The sequence below is a fragment of the Heteronotia binoei genome, chromosome 1 (assembly GCF_032191835.1).
Source record: "Heteronotia binoei isolate CCM8104 ecotype False Entrance Well chromosome 1, APGP_CSIRO_Hbin_v1, whole genome shotgun sequence".
In the NCBI taxonomy this organism is placed as follows: Eukaryota; Metazoa; Chordata; class Lepidosauria; order Squamata; family Gekkonidae; genus Heteronotia; species Heteronotia binoei.
In genome coordinates, this window is record NC_083223.1 from 278,716,901 (window position 1) to 278,737,948 (window position 21,048).

The following is a 21,048-nucleotide window of genomic DNA, read 5'->3' on the forward strand; positions in this document are numbered from 1 at the left end:
CTCTTCCAGTGCATTTTCCCATCACGTATTGCTCGTGACTTCCCCCTGTGAAGTCTGGACTGCAGAAGGCGGAAAGGAAACCTAAAAATGGACCACTCGGGGTGCCGACTGGCCCAGCTGCCCTTTCAAAATCCAAAATCTTCTTTCGATGGCCCCCCGAAGTTCTGCAAGCGGCGGAGGCAGCGTGCGAGTCTAGTTTCTCACCTGGTCGCGGGTACGGTTGATCCTCTCCGTTAACAGCTCGGTTGTATTCCTTTCCTCATCCAGCTCCACTTCAAGCCGTTTTGATTTGTCCTGTAAATGGCATTGGGGGGGGGGGGGGACAAAAAAACATCATGTTTGCATACAGCACTGGGTCTGAAAAGATCCCTGAAGCGTTAAAGGCAGGGTTTGCCGACAATTTCTGCTTTGGGCATTGCCTGGGCGGTTTGGAACCTTAAGAACATAAGAGAAGCCATGTTGGATCAGGCAAATGTCCCATCCAGTCCAACACTCTGTGTCACATAAGAACATAAGAGAAGCCATGCTGGATCAGGCCAGTGGCCCATTCAGTCCAACACTCTGTGACACATAAGAACATAAGAGAAGCCATGCTGGATCAGGCCAGTGGCCATTCAGTCCAACACTCTGTGACACATAAGAACATAAGAGAAGCCATGTTGGATCAGGCAAATGTCCCATCCAGTCCAACACTCTGTGTCACATAAGAACATAAGAGAAGCCCTGTTGGATCAGGCCAGTGGCCCCTCCAGTCCAACACTCTGTGTCACATAAGAGAAGCCATGTTGGTTCAGGCCAGTGGCCCCTCCAGTCCAACACTCTGTGTCACATAAGAACAGAAGAGAAGCCATGTTGGATCAGGCCAGTGGCCCATCCAGTCCAACACTCTGTGTCACATAAGAACAGAAGAGAAGCCATGTTGGATCAGGCCAGTGGCCCATCCAGTCCAACACTCTGTGTCACATAAGAACAGAAGAGAAGCCATGTTGGATCAGGCCAGTGGCCCATCCAGTCCAACACTCTGTGTCACATAAGAACATAAGAGAAGCCATGTTGGATCAGGCCAGTGGCCCCTCCAGTCGAACACTCTGTGTCACATAAGAACATAAGAGAAGCCATGTTGGGTCAGGCCAATGGCCCATCCAGTCCAACACTCTGTGTCACATAAGAACATAAGAGAAGCCATGTTGGATCAGGCCAGTGGCCCATCCAGTCCAACACTCTGTGTCACATAAGAACATAGCAGAAGTCATCTTGGATCAGGCCAATGGCCATCCAGTCCAACACTCTGTGTCACACAGCAGTCCAATCCCAGGGTCCATCAGGAGGTCCACCAGCAGTGGCGGAACTCCAGAAGCCCTCCTGTTTGCTGTAGTGGTTAAGTGCGTGGACTCTTTATCTAGGAGAACTGGGGTTTGATTCCCCACTCCTCCACTTGCTGCAATGGCCTTGGGTTAGCCACAGCTCTTGTAGGAGTTGTCCTTGAAAGGGCAGTTTCTGTCAGTGCCCTCTCAGCCCCACACACCTCACAGAGTGTCTGCTGTGGGGGAGGAAGGGAACGGATATTGTGAGTGGCTCTGAGTGTCCTTGAAAGGGCAGCTGCTGTGAGAGCTCTCTCAGGCCCACCCACCTCACAGGGTGTCTTGTTGTAGGGGAGAAGATAAAGGAGATTGTAAGCCGCTCTGAGAATCTGATTCAGAGAGAAGGGCGGGCTATAAATCTGCAGACTTTTTCTTCTCCCACTGTGCCCCCCACCCCGAAGCACCAAGACGACAGAGCATCACTGCCCCAGACAGAGTCTTGCGTTGATCCCTTGTGGCTGATAGCTACTCATGACCCTCCACTCCGTATGTTTATCTGATCCCTTCTTGAAGCTGTCTGTGCTTGTAGCCGCCACCACTTCTTACAGCTGTGAATTCCATGTGTTTAATTACTTTTTGGGTGAAGAAGGACTTCCTTTTATCTGTTCTAACCAACTGCTCATTAATTTCATGGAGTGGCCCATGAATTCTTGTATTGAGAGAAAGGAGGAAAAGTCCTTCTTTCTCTACCTTTTCTATCCCATGCATAATTTTGTAAACCTCTATCATGTATCCCCTCAATTGTTATGTCTCCAAGCTAAAGAGCTCCAACCTCTTTGATATTTCTTCCAAGGGAAGGTGTTCCATTCCTGTTTTAGTTGCCGTTTTCTGCACCTTTTCCAATACTTATAAAATCTTTCTTGAGGTGCAGTGACCTGAACTGTACACCATAGTCCAAATGAGGTCGCACCATAAATTTACTCAGGGGCATTATGATATCTGGCTTTACATTGTAGGGAAACAACTTTTTTTTTTTTAAGAGAGAGCCAGTAGTGGTTAAGTATGCGGACTCTTATCTGGGAGAACCGGGTTTTATTCCCCCACTCCTCCACTTGCACCTGCTGGAATGGCCTTGGGTCATCCAGAGCTCTCTTATCTGGGAGAACCGGGTTTGATTCCCCACTCCTCCACTTGCACCTGCCAGAATGGCCTTGCGTCAGCCAGAGCTCTCTTATCTGGGAGAACCGGTTTGATTCCCCACTCCTCTGCTTGCAGCTGCTGGAATGGCCTTGGGTCAGCCATAGCTCTCTTATCTGGGAGAACCGGGTTTGATTCCCCACTCCTCCACTTGCAGCTGCTGGAATGGCCTTGGGTCATCCAGAGCTCTCTTATTGGGAGAACCAGGTTTGATTCCCCCACTCCTCCACTTGCACCTGCTGGAATGGCCTTGGGTCATCCAGAGCTCTCTTATCTGGGAGAACCGGGTTTGATTCCCCTCTCCTCCACTTGCAGCTGCTGGAATGGCCTTGGGTCAGCCAGAGCTCTCTTCTCTGGGAGAACCGGGTTTGATTCCCCTCTCCTCCACTTGCACCTGCTGAAATGGCATTGGGTCAGCCATAGCTCTCTTCTCTGGGAGAACCGGGTTTGATTCCCCATTCCTCCACTTGCACCTGCTGGAATGGCCGTGGGTCAGCCAGAGCTCTCTTATCTGGGAGAACCGTGTTATTCCCCACTCCTCCACTTGCAGCTGCTGGAATGGCCTTGGGTCAGCCAGAGCTCTCTTATCTGGGAGAACCAGGTTTGATTCCCCACTCCTCCACTTGCAGGTGCTGGAATGGCCTTGGGTCAGCCAGAGCTCTCTTATCTGAGAGAACTTGGTTTGATTCCCCCACTCCTCCACTTGCAGCTTCTGGGAGGGCCTTGGGTCAGCCATAGCTCTGGCAGAGGTTGTCCTTGAAAGGGAAGCTGCTGTGAGAGTCCTCTCAGCCCCACCCACCTCACAGGGTATCTGTTGTGGGGGAGGAAGGGAAAGGAGATTATGAGTCGCTCTGAGACTCTACGGAGTGGAGGGCGGGATATAAATCCAATATCTTCATCTACCTCACAGGGTGTCTGTTGTGGGGGAGGAAGGGAAAGGAGATTGTGAGCCGCTCTGAGACTCTTCGGAGTGCAGGGCGGGATATAAATCCAATATCTTCATTTACCTCACAGGGTGTCTGTTGTGGGGGAGGAAGGGAAAGGAGATTGTGAACCGCTCTGAGACTCTTCGGAGTGGAGGGCGGGATATAAAACCAATATCTTCATCTACCTCACAGGGTGTCTGTTGTGGGGGAGGAAGGGAAAGGAGATTGTGAGCCGCTCTGAGACTCTTCGGAGTGGAGGGCGGGATATAAATCCAATATCTTCATCTACCTCACAGGGTGTCTGTTGTGGGGGAGGAAGGGAAAGGAGATTGTGAGCCGCTCTGAGACTCTTCGGAGTGGAGGGCGGGATATAAACCAATATCTTCATCTACCTCACAGGGTGTCTGTTGTGGGGGAGGAAGGGAAAGGAGATTGTGAGCTGCTCTGAGACTCTTCAGAGTGGAGGGCGGGATATAAATCTAATATTGTCATTAATCTCACAGGGTGTCTGTTGTGGCGGGGGGCGGAGGGAGGTAAAGGAGATTGTGAGCCACTCTGAGACTCTTCGGAGTGGAGGGCGGGATATAAATGCAATATCTTCATCTACCTCACAGGGTGTCTGTTGTGGGGGAGGAAGGGAAAGGAGATTGTGAGTCGCTCTGAGACTCTACGGAGTGGAGGGCGGGATATAAATCCAATGTCTTCAATGTCTTCTAAATGTAGAAAAAATGTGAGCTTTGAAACATACAAAGAGGCAGCGAGCAACTTGGATATTTCTTTACAAACAGAAACACCTGCCAAACAACCTTTTTTTCCATAGGCAGGCAAACAAGAGCAGAGAGAAAGCAAGAAGGCTCTTTGAAAAGCAGTGCCGCCCCCTGCTGGCAAGGAAAGATTTTGTTTTCATGCACCAGCAGCCGCAGGCTGTATAGAGAGCTACTAAAATCAGATCGAAAGGCAAGGTTTTGGAACTTTAGTTGCTTTAGAGATGCAGAAGGGATAAAGGAAGGCGACTTCCCCACTCTACACAGTGAAGGAAAGGCTTGGACATGTGCTTGAAAAACTTCTATTCTCTTTCTTCCTCCTTGTTGGAAGAGAGCTCCAAAAAAGGTCCTCTGTCCAAGCACCAGTCGTTTCCGACTCTGGGGTGACGTTGCTTTCACGTTTTCACGGCACACTTTTGACGGGGTGGTTTGCCATTGCCTTCCCCAGTCCTCTACGCTTTCCCCCCAGCAAGCCTGGGATTCATTCTGCAGACCTCAGAAAGATGGAAGGCTGAGTCAACCTCGAGCCAGCTACCTGAAAACCCAGCTTCCACCGGGGATCGAAATCAGGTTGTGAGCAGAGCTTAGGACTGCAGTACTGCAGCTTTAACACTCTGCGCCACGGGGCTCTGTTTTAACCTATGTTAAAGAGGTTGGGTCTCTTTAGCTTGGAGAAATGACGACGGAGGGGTGACATGATAGAGGTTTACAAGATTATGCATGGGATAGAGAAGGTAGAGAAAGAAGTAGTTTTTTCCCTTTCTCACAATACAAGAACTCGTGGATACTCAATGAAATTGCTCAGCAGTCGGGTTGGAATGGATAAAACGAAGTCCTTGTTCACCCAAAGGGTGATTAACATGTGGAATTCACTGCCACAGGAGGTGGTGGTGGCTACAAGCATAGCCAGCTTCAAGAGGGGATTGGAGAAACATCTGGAGCAAAGGTCCATCAGTGGCTATTAGGCACAGCATATTGTTGGAACTCTCTGTCTGGGGCAGGGATGCTCTGTATTCTTGGTGCTTGGGAAGGGCAACAGTGGGAGGGCTTCTAGTGTGGACCTCCTGAGGGAGGGCTTTTGATGGACCTCCTGAGGCCACCTGGTTTTTTTGGCCACTGTGTGACACTTTAGAGTGTTGTACTGGAGGGGCCATTGGCGTGATCCAACATGGCTTCTCTTACATTCTTATATCTGGGGCAGGGATGCTCTGTATTCTTGGTGCTTGGAGGGCACAGTAGGAGGGCTTCTAGTGTCCTGGCCCCACTGGTGGACCTCCTAATGGCACTTGGTGTTTTTTTGGCCACTGTGTGACACAGAGTGTTGGACTGAAAGGGCCATTGCTCTGATCCAACATGGCTTCTCTTAGGTTCTTATGTCGGGGTAGTGATGCTCTGTCTTCTTGGTGCTTCGGAGGCAAGAGTGGGAGGGCTTCTGGAGTTCTGGCCCCACTGCTGGACCTTCCATTGCCCCTGGGTTTTGGCCACTGTGTGGCACAGAGCGTTGGACTGGATGGGCCTTTGGCCTGATCCAACATGGCTTCTCTTAGGTTCTTATGTCTGGGGCAGTGACACTCTGTATTCTTGGTGCTTGGGGGGGAACAGTGGGAGGACTTCTAGTATCCTGGCCCCACTGATGGACCTCCTGATGGCACCTGGGGTTTTTTTGGCCACTGTGTGACACTGAGTGTTCGACCGGATGGGCCATTAGCCTGATCCAACAAGTATTCTTGGTGCTTGGGGGACCTCTCATTTTACTTTAATGATACTCAGGGCTTTTTTTTTGTAGCAGGAACTTTGCCTATCAGGCCACACACCCCTGATGTAGCCAATCCTCCTGGAGCTCTCAGTAGGCCCTGTACGAAGAGCCCTGTAAGGAATTCTAGCAGGACCTCCTTTGCATATTAGACCACACACCCCTGATGTAGCCAATCCCCCTAGAGCTTCCAGTAGGCCCTGTACGAAGAGCCCTGTAAGGAATTCTAGCAGGACCTCCTTTGCATATTAGGCCACACACCCCTGATGTAGCCAATCCCCCTGGAGCTTCCAGCAGGCCCTGTACGAAGAGCCCTGTAAGGAATTCTAGCAGGACCTCCTTTGCCTATTAGGCCACACCCCCTGATGTAGCCAATCCTCCTGGAGCTTACAGTAGGCCCTGTACTAAGAGCCCTGTAAGGAATTCTAGCAGGACCTCCTTTGCCTATTAGGCCACACCCCCTGATGTAGCCAATCCTCCTGGAGCTTACAGTAGGCCCTGTACGAAGAGCCCTGTAAGGAATTCTAGCAGGACCTCCTTTGCCTATCAGGCCACACCCCCTGATGTCGCCAATCCTCCTGGAGCTTACAGCAGGCCCTGTACTAAGAGCCCTGTAAGGAATTCTAGCAGCACCTCCTTTGCATATTAGGCCACAACCCCCTGATGTAGCCAATCCTCCTGGAGCTTACAGCAGGCCCTGTACGAAGAGCCCTGTAAGCTCCTGGAGGATTGGCTACATTGGGGCGTGTGGCCTAATACGCAAAGGAGTTCCTGCTACACAAAAAAGCCATGGTGATACTGCTCACCCAGTCAATTTAGCTCTGAGCAGCGTTCACACGGAGATAAGAGGGACCTTTGTAGCAGAGGCCCGAAGGTGACCCTGGGCTTTTCTTCGGGGAACCGAAGAGCAGAGAAATACGAACCTCCAGCGCCTTGACTTGCCGGGATCGATCGTCCTGGGACCGCCGCCTGGAGTCCATCTCCTGCTCCAGGTTGTGGAGGCGCTGAGCCAGCAGCTCCTTGTCCAACACGGCGTTCTCCCGTTCGGCTTGGCTGTCCTGCAGGGCTTGCTTGAGTCGCGTGACCTTGGGGGAGGGAAGCGAAAAGGGAGCTGAGGAAAGCGGAACTCGCCCTCGGAGGGCTTGAAAGGCAGAGCTCTGAACCGGGATTCCCCAACTGCCCCGAACCCCACTTGCTGCGCTGTGTCTGATCTTCGCTCAGAAGCGATTCTGATCACCCCGCCTCAAAAAGATATTCTTGCATTGGAAGAAGTGCAAAAAAAGGGCAACTAGAAGGATTAAAGCTGGAGTATCAAACATGCGGCCTGGGAGCCGAATCAGGCCCACGGAGGGCTCCTCTCCGGCCCCCGAGCAACTGGCTGTCATCTGCTTCTCCTTCTCCCTCTCTCTTTCTCCCTTCTGCTTCACAACTTGCTTTGCCAAGCTCTCTCAATCGCACAGGAGCTACAGAGCAAAACCTCTATTTTCTCCACTGGCTGAGTCTCCTCCCTTCGGGAGGCAGAGCTTGCTGTACCAGGCTCTTTCAATCACACAGCAGAGTTACTGAGCCAAGACTCTCTTCCTTCTATTGACTGAGGCTCTTACACCTCCTGGTCCTCTGGAGAAGGAAGAGAAGAGCCAGAGCTTCCTTTGCCCAGTTCCCTCAATCCCATGAGAGAAATACAAAGAAAGCACCTTTAAGACCAACAAGAAATACAAAGAAAGCACCTTTAAGACCAACAAGAAATACAAAGAAAGCACCTTTAAGACCAACAAGAAATACAAAGAAAGCACCTTTAAGACTAACAAGTACTAATGTTTTAAGCATTTTTTTTTTTAAATCTTCAATTCTGTTTGTCTGTGTGCTTTATAAAGTTTCTATCGCTACTACCTAATCTTAAATGGGAACACACATTGCCCGGCCCGACAAGGTCTCATTTATGTCAGATCTGGCCATCATAAACAAGAAGAAGAAGAAGATACTGGATTTATATCCCGCCCTCCACTCCGAAGAGTCTCAGAGCAGCTCACAATCTCCTTTCCCTTCCTCCCCCACAACAGACACCCTGTGAGGTAGATGAAGATATTGGATTTATATCCCGCCCTCCACTCCGAAGAGTCTCAGACCGGCTCACAATCTCCTTTACCTTCCTCCCCACAACAGACACCCTGTGAGGTAGATGAAGATTTGGATTTATATCCCGCCCTCCACTCCGAAGAATCTCAGACCGGCTCACAATCTCCTTTACCTTCCTCCCCCACAACAGACACCCTGTGAGGTAGATGAAGATTTGGATTTATATCCCGCCCTCCACTCCGAAGAATCTCAGACCGGCTCACAATCTCCTTTACCTTCCTCCCCCACAACAGACACCCTGTGAGGTAGATGAAGATATTGGATTTATATCCCGCCCTCCACTCCGAAGAGTCTCAGACCGGCTCACAATCTCCTTTCCCTTCCTCCCCCACAACAGACACCCTGTGAGGTAGATGAAGATATTGGATTTATATCCCGCCCTCCACTCTGAAGAGTCTCAGAGCGGCTCACAATCTCCTTCCCCTTCCTCCCCCACAACAGACACCCTGTGAGGTAGATGAAGATATTGGATTTATATCCCGCCCTTCACTCTGAAGAGTCTCAGAGCGGCTCACAATCTCCTTTCCCGTCCTCCCCCACAACAGACACCCTGTGAGGTAGATGAAGATATTGGATTTATATCCCGCCCTCCACTCCGAAGAGTCTCAGAGCGGCTCACAATCTCCTTTCCCTTCCTCCCCCACAACAGACACTCTGTGAGGTAGATGAAGATATTGGATTTATATCCCGCCCTCCACTCCGAAGAGTCTCAGAGCGGCTCACAATCTCCTTTCCCTTCCTCCCCCACAACAGACACCCTGTGAGGTAGATGAAGATATTGGATTTATATCCCGCCCTCCACTCCGAAGAGTCTCAGAGCGGCTCACAATCTCCTTTCCCTTCCTCCCCCACAACAGACACCCTGTGAGGTAGATGAAGATATTGGATTTATATCCCGCCCTCCACTCCGAAGAGTCTCAGAGCAGCTCACAATCTCCTTTCCCTTCTATGTTCTTATGTGACACTGACTTTGGCGGACCACTGGCCTGACTCAGCAGAAGGCAGTTCCATGCGTGTCCAGACGAGACCCGCACAATAAATTCTACGCTGGATTCCCACCCTGCGGAGACGTCGCCTCGCTGCCGAAGGACGTCGCTGGGTTCTGCCACGAACGCCCTTCTTTCTGGCCGCCTCCTTCGGCAGGGAGGCCTCGCGGTTCTTTGCTGACCGAGGTAAGTTCTCAACGTACACTTCCCCCCCAGTCCTGCAAAACCAGCCCGGAATTCCCGAAAGGCCGTCCTGTCCTTTGCTTGACAGAAAAGTGAGGTTTGGCGAGTTAAAGAATCAATCGTCCTCAGCCTTAGCCAAGGGCTGGGAAGGCATAGTCAGCAACTCATCTTTTCCTAGGCAGCCTTTTTTTCAAACTAAGCGAGGAAAGGGGGAGAGAGAGCGCCTCCAAGGCCGCCTCTAACCCATGGATGACAAGCAAGTTCTGCTGCTCCAGTCCTTAACTTTTGCAGGAATTCAAAAAACTTTAGCCTAGAGAGGAGGCGGCTGAGAGGTGATCTGATCACCATCTTCAAGTCCTTGAAGGGCTGTCCTAGAGAACAGGAGTGGCCAACGGTAGCTCTCCAGATGTTTTTTGCCTACAACTTCCATCAGCCCCAGCCATTGGCTATGCTGCCTCGGGCTGATGGGAGTTGAAGGCAAAAAACATCTGGAGAGCTACCATTGGCCAACCCTAAGAACATAAGAGAAGCCATGTTGGATCAGGCCAATGGCCCATCCTGTCCAACACTCTGTGTCACATAAGAACGTAAGAGAAGCCCTGTTGGATCAGGCCAGTGGCCCCTCCAGTCCAACACTCTGTGTCACATAAGAACATAAGAGAAGCCATGTGGGATCAGGCCAATGGCCCATCCAGTCCAACACTGTGTCACATAAGAACAGAAGAGAAGCCCTGTTGGATCAGGCCAGTGGCCCATCCAGTCCAACACTCTGTGTCACATAAGAACAGAATAGAAGCCATGTTGGATCAGGCCAACGGCCCATCCAATCCAACACTATGTGTCACATAAGAACATAAAAGAAGCCATGTTGGATCAGGCCAATGGCCCATCCAGTCCAACACTCTGTGTCATACAGTGGCCTACCTACCTACCTATCTACCTACCCACCCACCTACCGTGGCTAATAGCCACTGATGGATCTCTGTTCCATATTTTTATCCAATCCCCTCATTCTTGAAGCTGGCTATGCTTGTAGCCACCACCACCTCCTGTGGCAATGAATTCTACATGGTAATCATCCTTTGGGTGAAGAAGCACTTCCTTTTATCCGTTCTAACCCGACTGCTCAGCAATTTCATTGAATGCCCACAAGTTCTTGTATTGTGAGAAAGGGAGAAAAGGACTTCTTTCTCTACCTTCTCCATCCTATGCATAATCTTGTAAAGCTCTGTCATGTCACCCCGCAGTCGACGTTTCTCCAAGCTAAAGAGCCCCAAGCATTTTAACCTTTCTTCATAGAGAAAGTGTTCCAAACCTGTAATCATTCTAGTTGCCCTTTTCTTGACTTTTTCCAATGCTATAATATCCTTTTTGAGGTGCGGTGACCAGAATTGCACACACTACTCCAAATGAGACGGCACCATCGATTTATACAGAGGCATTATGATACTGGCCGATTTGTTTTCAGTTCCCTTCCTAATAATTCCCAGCATGGCGTCTTTTTTTATTGCAATCGCACACTGACTTGACCCCAGCTATAGAGGATGGTGTGGAATTGTTTTCTGTGGCCCCAGAAGGTAGGGCCAGAACCGATGGATTGAAATTAAATCAAAAGAGTTTCCGGCTCAACATCAGGAAGAACTTCCTGACCATTAGAGCAGTTCCTCAGTGGAACAGGCTTCCTCCTTGGGAGGTGGTGGGCTCTCCTTCCTTGGAGGTTTTTCAACGGAGGCTAGATGGCCATCTGAGAGCAATGAAAATTCTGTGAATTTAAGGGGAGGTATTTGTGAAGTTCCTGCATTGTGCAGGGGGTTGGACATTAGACAACCCTGGAGGTCCCTTCCAGCTCTTCAAGTCCTTGAAGGGCTGTCATATAGAGGATGGTGTGGAGTTATTTTTTGTGGCCCCAGAAGATAGGACCAGAACCAATGGGTGGAAATTAAATCAAAAGAGTTTCCGGCTCAACATTAGGAAGAACTTCCTGAGCGTTAGAGCGGTTCCTCAGTGGAACAGGCTTCCTCGGGAGGTGGTGGACTCTCCTCCTTTGGAGGTTTTTAAGCAGAGGCTAGAGGGCCATCTGACAGCCACGATGATTCTGAGAAGAAGGGCAGGAAGTGTTGTATCAGTGCTTAGTTCTTGTTGGTCTTTCTGACATGCTCAGTGTAATGCTGATTGCCACTTTGGGGTCAGGCAGCAATTTGTGCTGGAGAAGACTCTTGAGAGTCCCTTGGACTGCAAGAACATCCAATCAGCCAGTCAGTCCTAAGGGAAATCAACCCAGACTGTTCCCTGGAAGGTCAGAGGCTGAAGCTGAAGCTCAAATACTCTGGCCACCCAATGAGAAGGGAGCACTCCCTGGAGAAGACTCTTGAGAGTCCCTTGGACTGCAAGAAGATCCAATCAGTCAGTCCTAAGGGAAATCAACCCAGACTGTTCCCTGGAAGGTCAGAGGCTGAAGCTGAAGCTCAGATACTTTGGCCACCCAATGAGAAGGGAGCCCTCCCTGGAGAAGAAAGATCCTGATGCTGGGAAAGACAGAAGGCAAAAGAAGGGGATGTCAAAAGAGGATATGGCTGGACAGCGTTAGTGATGTAACTAACACAATATTGAGCAGACTTTGGGGGATGGTGGAGGACAGGAGGGCCTGGCGTGACTTGGTCCGTGGGGTCGGAAAGAGTCAGACTCGACTGTGCGATTGAACAACAACAAAAGCAATTTGTCTCCAAGTCAGTTTGGCCAGAGATCCTGGGGGGTTGTGTATGTGTGTGTGTGATCTTCTGGGCATTGAACAAGGGTCACGGGGGAAGGGGGGGTGAGATAGTTGTGAATTTCATACACTGTGGAAGTGGGGTGAACTAGATGACCCTGGAAAGTCCCTTCCAACTCTGTGGTTCTGTGATTCTATGAACTTGGGGGAAGGAACCCAAAAATTTGACAACTGCAAGGATTACATTTTAAAAGGGTCGTTCCTAGCTCTTGGGCTTTTTCTTTTAAAAGGGCCGGGCAGGCAGGACTGGTCTCCTGTGTGCTGAAGACTTGGGGCGGGGTGTGTGTGTGGCGGGGGGGGGGGGGGGAGGAAATCGTGATGAGGTTTAAGATGAACCAGGCCTCCAAATATGGCTCTTCGTTTTCACACCCGGACACACCTGAGGCTGCCTGATGCTGAATCAGACCCTCCGCCCATCAAGGTTAGTATCGTCTACCCAGACTGGTTGCAGCTCTCCAGCTTTTTCGCATCACCTACCACGGAACACTTTTCACTGGAGATGCTAGCAACTGAACCAGGGCCTTCCGTGTGCCGTGCTGAGGCTCGTCAGAGAAGTCGCAGCTCCTCCCCACCCTTGGTTCAGGGAGGTCCTTTTAACAGGAGATGCGGGGGATTGAACCTGGGACCTTCTGCATGCCGAGCAGAGGCTCTTCCTCTGAGCTATGGGCCCTCTCTGTGGTTCTCCAGGGTCTCAGGCTGAGGTCTTTCCCACCACCTCCTGCCTGGTCCTTTTAACTGGGAGATGTGGGGGATTAAACCTGGGACCTTCTGCATGCCAAGCAGAGGCTCTTCCTCTGAGCTATGGGCCCTCTCTGTGGTTCTCCAGGGTCTCAGGCTGAGGTCTTTCCCACCACCTCCTGCCTGGTCCTTTTAACTGGAAGATGTGGGGGATTAAACCTGGGACCTTCTGCATGCCAAGCAGAGGCTCTTCCTCTGAGCTATGGCCCCTCTCTGTGGTTCTCCAGGGTCTCAGGCTGAGGTCTTTCCCACCACCTCCTGCCTGGTCCTTTTAACTGGGAGATGTGGGGGATTAAACCTGGGACCTTCTGCATGCCAAGCAGAGGCTCTTCCTCTGAGCTATGGGCCCTCTCTGTGGTTCTCCAGGGTCTCAGGCTGAGGTCTTTCCCATCACCTCCTGCTTGGTCCTTTTTAACTGGAGATGCCGGGGATTGAACCTGGGACCTTCTGCATGCCGAGCAGAGGCTCTGCCACTGAGCTATGGCCCCTCTCCATGGTTCTCCAGGGTCTCAGGCTGAGGTCTTTCCCATCACCTCCTGTCTGCTCCTTTTAACTGGAGATGCTGCAGATTGAGCCTCGGACCTTCTGCATGCCAAGCAGAGGCTCTGCCACTGAGTCACGGCCCCTGCCCTTTCAAAAGAGGGAATCCACCCCCAAACTTGTTCCGGGCTCACTTCCTCCTGTTCATACTTTAACTTCTCTGCAGGAGGACTCTGTGCTTTCTGCTCCCAAGATGACGATGCCAACTGTCTAGCCTCCTCTCATTTCACACACTCTTATTTAAGAAGACGACATTGGATATATATTCCACCCTCCACTCAGAGAGGCTCATAATCTCCTTTATCTTCTTCCTCCACAACACACACCCTGTGAGGCAGGAGGGGCTGAGAGAGCTCTGACAGTAGCTGTCCTTTCAAGGACAACTCCTTGGAGAGCTATGGCTGACCCAAGGCCATTCCAGCAACTGCAAGTGGAGGAGTGGGGAATCAAACCCGGTTCTCCCAGATAAGAGAGCTCTGGCTGACCCAAGGCCATTCCAGCAGCTGCAAGCGGAGGAGGGGGGAATCCAACCCGGTTCTCCCAGATAAGAGAGCTATGGCTGACCCAAGGCCATTCCAGCAGCTGCAAGTGGAGGAGTGGGGACTCAAACCTAGTTCTCCCAGATAAGAGTCCGCACACTTAACCGCTATACCAAACTGGCTTATTTAAAAGGATACAGTAATGCCCACAGGCAAAGACAGTTTTGAATGGGGATCAGATAAATGGAGGAGAGGTCGATCAGTGGCTACTACCCATGGTGACTGAGAGGAACCTCCCCATTCAGAGGCACTAAACATCTGAATCCTGGAGCCAGGAGGCAACATCAGGGGAAGGCCTTGGCCTCTTTGCCCTGTTGTTGGCCCTCCAGAGGAACTGGTTGGCCACTGTGTGAGACAGGAGGCTGGATTAGATGGACCCTCCCTGGTCTGACCCAGCAGGGCTCTTCTGAGGTTCTTCTCAGGGGAAGGCCTCGGCCTCTCTGCCCTGTTGTTGGCCCTCCAGAGGAACTGGCTGGCCACTGTGTGAGACAGGAGGCTGGACTGGATGGACCCTCCCTGGTCTGACCCAGCAGGGCTCTTTTGATGCTCTTCTCAGGGGAAGGCCTCTCTGCCCTATTGTTGGCCCTCCAGAGGAACTGGTTGGCCCCTGTGTGAGACAGGAGGGCTGGACTAGAAGGACCCTCCCTGGTCTGATCCAGCAGGGCTCTTCTGATGATCTTCTCAGGGGAAGGCCTCGGCCTCTCTGCCCTGTTGTTGTCCCTCCAGAGGAACTGGTTGGCCCCTGTGTGAGACAGGAGGGCTGGACTAGAAGGACCCTCCCTGGTTTGATCCAGCAGGGCTCTTCTGATGATCTTCTCAGGGGAAGGCCTCGGCCTCTCTGCCCTATTGTTGGCCCTCCAGAGGAACTGGCTGGCCACTGTGTGAGACAGGAGACTGGACTGGATGGACCCTCCCTGGTCTGATCCAGCAGGGCTCTTCTGATGATCTTCTCAGGGGAAGGCGTCGGCCTCTCTGCCCTATTGTTGGCCCTCCAGAGGAACTGGCTGGCCACTGTGTGAGACAGGAGGCTGGACTGGATGGACCCTCCCTGGTCTGATCCAGCAGGGCTCTTCTGATGATCTTCTCAGGGGAAGGCCTCGGCCTCTCTGCCCTATTGTTGGCCCTCCAGAGGAACTGGCTGGCCACTGTGTGAGACAGGAGGCTGGACTGGATGGACCCTCCCTGGTCTGATCCAGCAGGGCTCTTCTGATGATCTTCTCAGGGGAAGGCCTCGGCCTCTCTGCCCTATTGTTGGCCCTCCAGAGGAACTGGCTGGCCACTGTGTGAGACAGGAGGCTGGACTGGATGGACCCTCCCTGGTCTGATCCAGCAGGGCTCTTCTGATGATCTTCTCAGGGGAAGGCCTCGGCCTCTCTGCCCTGTTGTTGTCCCTCCAGAGGAACTGGTTGGCCCCTGTGTGAGACAGGAGGCTGGACTGGATGGACCCTTCCTGGTCTGACCCAGCAGGGCTCTTCTGATGATCTTCTCAGGGGAAGGCGTCGGCCTCTCTGCCCTGTTGTTGGCCCTCCAGAGGAACTGGCCAGCCACTGTGTGAGATAGGAGGCTGGACTAGATAGACCCTCACTGGTCTGACCCAACAGGGGTCTTCTGATGTTCTGAAAACTAAAACGGCCATTCTGTCTTGCATCTCTCACGCTAGAAGAATCCATAAGAGCCACTCAGCCCCTGAGCCCCTACCTCATCTTGCAGCCTCCCCACGTTGTACTGCATCTTCTCCACTTCGGTGTTCCGATCCTTGGCCTGCTTCTGGGAGTCGGTTATCTCCTTGCGGGACTTCTCCTTGTAGTCCTCCAGCTGCGACTGCAGGACGGACAGGGTCCGGTGGGACTCTTCGGTCATCTGATCCAGCTGGAGGGAGAAGAGAAGGACTCGGAATTAAGCTGGCTCAAAAAACACAGATCGTGAAATGAATGAGCAGGAAACTTAGGAGAAACATCTGGAGCAGAAGCCCATCATTGGCTATTAGTCACGAGTTATAGAGGGAACGCTGTCTGGGGTAGTGAAGCTCTGTATTCTTGGTGCTTGGGAGGGGCAACAGTGGGAGGGCTTCTAGTGTCCTGGCCCCACCGGTGGAACTGTTTTTGTTTTTTGGCCACTGTGTGACACAGAGTGGTGAACTGGATTGGCCATTGGCCTGATCCAATATGGCTTCTCTTATGTTCTTATGTGACACAGAGTGTTGGACTGGATGGGCCATTGGCCTGATCCAACATGGCTTCTCTTATGTTCTTACGGGACACAGAGTGTTGGACTGGATGGGCCATTGGCCTGATCCAACAGGGCTTCTCTTATGTTTCTATGTGACGCAGAGTGTTGGACTGGATGGGCCATTGGCCTGATCCAACATGGCTTCTCTTCTGTTCTTATGCGACACAGAGTGTTGGACTGGATGGGCCATTGGCCTGATCCATCATGGCTTCTCTTATGTTCCTATGTGACGCAGAGTGTTGGACTGGATGGGCCATTGGCCTGATCCAACATGGCTTCTCTTCTGTTCTTATGTGACAGAGTGTTGGACTGGGTGGGCCATTGGCCTCATCCAACAGGGCTTCTCTTATTTTCTTATGTGTGATACAAAGTGTTGGATTGGATGGGCCACTGGCCTGATCCAACATGGCTTCTCTTATGTTCTTATGTGACACAGAGTGGTGAACTGGATGGGCCATTGGCCTGATCCAACATGGCTTCTCTTATACCCTGATTTTACTCCCTCCCTCCCTTTCATCCTGGATATAGAAAAATCTTCCTTGATGACAGGGAGAAAGCACAATAAAACGTAGAGGTTCTGGAGCTCCGCTCCTGTGAGCTCCATCCCAACATGAGGCCTGGTTATGCGTGACCCTGCTCCTGACATTGTATGGTTGGCTCTGACTTCTGTGGTAGCCATTTTGTAGTTGGTTGCACCTGCCACACTGTTCAAGAATTCCAAGTGTACCCAAGAGCTCAGAACACCCTGCTGTGAGGTAAATTATGCTGAGAAATAGAGAGAGAAACTGGCCCACCATTTCTGAGCAGACTTCATGACCAGCTGGAACTAGAACTTGGACCTCACAGATTCTAATCCCTCACTCCCTTCCCTTCACTGAGCTTCGGAACATTCTCCCTTCCCCAACAGCAATACACGCTCCATCTTCTCTCTCCCTTGCACATTCACAAGCTGGGGCTGCATTCTTCTAAGAGTACATATATTACACTTCCTAATCTTTCAAGATTATAAATATATTTAGCACAGAAGTCGGGTGGTTTTTTAAAATTTAAGCTCAAGAGAGAGAAGCTATGAGCCTCAGCCTCAACCGAGGGCGTAAATTGCAGAATAATCCCTTCTTAATGCGCGTTAATCCTTTCCTGTTTGTCAGGCGAGCGGGAAAAGGAGAGGGATGTGGATTTGAGCACTGCCATTTTGCTCTCGATGTGTCAGGATTAGTGACACATCATTGCTCACGGATTGTGGGCTGGGGAGATGGAGGGAGAGACCGAGAAGGTAAAACGACGTCTCGCAGGTTTGGGGCTGAGGCAGAAATTCCAGTGCTGGTCTGCACTCATTCAGAAAATGATTTTGCCTCAGATTCTATGCTACGCTTGGGATATCGTTTGTTGGATTGTTGTTAAGGATCACCAAGATCTAGCGATCTGTCCTTCTTCATCCCGCCCTTCCCTCCCCAAAATTTCAAGGCAACATACATGGTTCTCCCCTCCTCCCTGCCACTCTCCTCACGACAGTCTTGTTTGGTAGGGTCAGGCTGACAGCAAGTTTGCTTCATGGCAGAGCGGGGACTTGAACTCGGGTCTCCCAAGTTCTACCCCCACACTCTAAGCGCTGCACCACACTCTCTTCAAAAGTACAAAATAAGAAAGTACTAGGGGGGAGGCAGTGGCGCAGTAGCAGAGCATCCGCTTGGCTTGCAGATGGTCCCAGGTTCAATCCCCGGCATCTCCAGTTAAAATAACCGGGCATAAGACAATGTGAAAGACCTCAGTCTGAGACCCTAGAGAGCCATGGAGAGGGGTCACAGCTCAGTGGCAGAGCCTCTGCTTGGCATGCAGAAGGTCCCAGGTTCAATCCCCAGCATCTCCAGTTAAAAGGACCAAGCAGTGGGTGACGGGAAAGACCTCAGCCTGAGACTCTGGGGAGCCATTGAGAGGGGCCATAGCTCAGTGGCAGAGCCTCTGCTTGGCATGCAGAAGGTCCCAGGTTCAATCCCTGGTATCACCAGTTACAAGGACCAGGCAGTGTGATGAAAGACCTCAGCCTGAGACCCTGGAGTGCTGCTGCCAGTTTGAGTAGACAAGACTGACCTACATAAGAGAAGCCATGTTGGATCAGGCCAATGGCCCCTCCAGTCCAACACTCTGCGTCACACAGTGGCCAAAAAAATTATTTATATATATATACACACATATATATACACACACACACTGTGGCTAAAAGGCACTGATGGACCTCTGTTCCATATTTTTATCTAAACCCCTCTTGAAGCTGGCTATGCCTGTAGCCGCCACCACCTCCTGTGGCAGTGAATTCCACATATTAATCACCTTTTGGGTGAAGGACTTCCTTTTATCCATTTTAACCCGACTGCTCAGCAATTTCATTGAATGCCCACGAGTTCTTGTATTGTGAGAAAGGGAGAAAACTACTTCTTTCTCTACTTTCTCCATCCCATGCATTATCTTGTCAACCGCTCTCATGTCACCCTGCAGTCGACGTTTCTCCAAGCTAAAGAGCCCCAAGCGTTTAAACCTTTCTTCATAGGGAAAGTGTTCCAAACCTGTAATCATTCTAGTTGCCCTTTTCTGCACTTTTTCCAATGCTATAATATCCTTTTCGAGGTGCGGCGACCAGAATTGCACACAGTATTCCAAATGAGACCATACCATCAATTTATACAGGGGCATTATGATACTGGCTGATTTGTCTTCAGTTCCCTTCCTAATATTCCCAGCATGGCGTTGGCCTTTTTTATTGCAATCGCACACTGTCTTGACATTTTCAGTGAGTTCTCTACCACAACCCCAAGATCTCTCTCTTGATCAGTCTCTGCCAGTTCACACCCCATCAACTTGTATTTGCAGCTGGGATTCTTGGCCCCAATGTGCATTACTTTGCACTTGGCCACATTGAACCGCATCTGCCACGTTGACGCCCGCTCACCCAGCCTCAACAGATCCCTTTGGAGTGCCTCACAATCCTCTCTGGTTCTCACCACCCTGAACAATTTAGTGTCATCTACAAACTTGGCCACTTCACTGCTTACTCTCAACTCCAAATCATTTATGAACAAGTTAAAGAGCATGGGACCCAGTACTGAGCCCTGCAGCACCCCACTGCTTACTGACCTCCATTGCGAAGACTGCCCATTTATACTCACTCTCTGCTTCCTATTACTCAGCCAGTTTTTGATCCACAAGAGGACCTGTCCTTTTACTCCATGACTCTCAAGCTTTCTAAGGAGCCTTTGATGAGGAACTTTATCAAAAGCTTTCTGGAAGTCAAGGTAAACAACATCTATCGGGTCTCCTTTGTACACAGCTGCCGGCTGCTTTCCTTTCGGCCTCCCTCCCCGGGCTCACCTCTCTGGTCAGCTTCCCGATGCTCTTGTCCAGCAGCCGCTTCTCCTCCTCCAGTTCGCTCTTGGCCCTCTTCAGCTGCTCCTTCTGCTTGGCCTCCTCATGGTAAGAGACAGTCAGGTCCTCGTGCTCCCGTGAGAGCCGGGCCAGGCTCCGCTGGGCCTCCTCCAGGCGGCTCTCCAGCGACCTCTTGGAGAGCAGCAACTCCTGCTCTTGGTCCGTGGCGTCCCCCAGGCTCTCCTCCATCTGCCGACGCTCGGCCTGGGAGGGGAAAGGGAAGGGGAGGAAGCCATCTTTGTAGACTGGCGAGCGACTCTAATATCAAGAATTCATCAGGCTCCAACTGGAGGTTGGCAACCCCTTTCAGTTAAGAAGAGTTCTGATTAATCAGACCAAGAGTCCATCTAGTCCAGGCTCCTGCCTCACACAGGGGCCACCCAGTTCCTCTGGAAGGCCAACAACAGGGCAGAGTGGCCGAGGCCTTCCCCTGAGAAGAACATCTGAAGAGCTCTGCTGGGTCAGACCAGGGAGAGTCCATCTAGTCCAGCCTCCTGTCTCACACGGGGCCCAGCCAGTTCCTCTGGAGGTCCAACAACAGGGCAGGGAGGCCGAGGCCTTCCCCGGAGAAGAACCTCTGAAGAGCCCTGCTGGATTACACCAGTGAGGGTCCATTTAGTCCAGTCTCCTGTCTCACACAGTGGCCAACCAGATCCTCTGGAGGGCCAACAACAGGGCAGAGAGGCCAAGGCCTTCCCCTGAGAAGAGCATCAGAAGAGCCCTGCTGGATTACACCAGTGAGGGTCCATTTAGTCCAGCCTCCTGTCTCTCACAGTGGACAACCAGTCCCTCTGGAGGGCCAACAACAGGGCAGAGAGGCCGAGGTCTTTCCTTGAGAAGAACATCAGAAGTGCCCTGCTGGGTCAGACCAGGGAAGGTCCACCTAGCCCAGCATCCCGTCTCACAAAGTGGCCAGCCAGTTCCTCTGGAGGTCCAACAACAGGGCAGAGAGGCCGAGGCCTTCCCCTGAGAAGAGCATCAGAAGAGCCCTGCTGGATCAGGCCAGTGAGGGTCCATCTAGTCCAGCCTCCTGTCTCACACAGTGGCCAGCCAGTTCCTCTGGAGGGCCAACAACAGGGCAGAGGGGCCGAGGCCTTTCCCTCATAAGAACATCAGAGGAGCCCTGCTGGGTCAGACCACGGAGGGTCCATCTAGTCCAGCCTCCTGTCTCACACAGTGGCCAGCCAGTTCCTCTGGAGGGCCAACAACAGGGCAGAGGGGCCGAGGCCTTTCCCTCATAAGAACATCAGAGGAGCCCTGCTGGGTCAGACCAGGGAGGGTCCATCTAGTCCAGACTCCTGTCTCACACAGTGGCCAGCCAGTTCCTCTGGAGGGCCAACAACAGGGCAGAGAGGCCGAGGCCTTCCCCTGAGCAGAACATCAGAAGAGCCCTGCTGGGTCAGACCAGGGAGGGTCCATCTAGTCCAGCCTCCTGTCTCACACAGTGGCCAGCCAGTTCCTCTGGAGGGCCAACAACAGGGCAGAGGGGGCGAGGCCTTTCCCTCATAAGAACATCAGAGGAGCCCCACTGGATCAGAGCAATGAGGGTCCATCTATATGGACCCTCCCTGG

The 21,048-nt window shown here is 51.7% G+C and overlaps 1 protein-coding gene across 1 annotated transcript in view; it reads right to left on the minus strand.

The window, feature by feature from the left end:
• CGN (cingulin) overlaps nt 1-21,048 on the minus strand; it is a 117,554-nt gene that overhangs the window by 25,581 nt on the left and 70,925 nt on the right. Inside the window, exons 5-8 of the mRNA XM_060257253.1 lie at nt 19,423-19,680; nt 15,529-15,699; nt 6,865-7,026; nt 205-294 (exon numbers count right to left, since the gene is read on the minus strand). Of these exons, the coding sequence (XP_060113236.1) occupies nt 205-294; nt 6,865-7,026; nt 15,529-15,699; nt 19,423-19,680 (681 nt within the window). The remainder of the gene's footprint in view (nt 1-204; nt 295-6,864; nt 7,027-15,528; nt 15,700-19,422; nt 19,681-21,048) is intronic.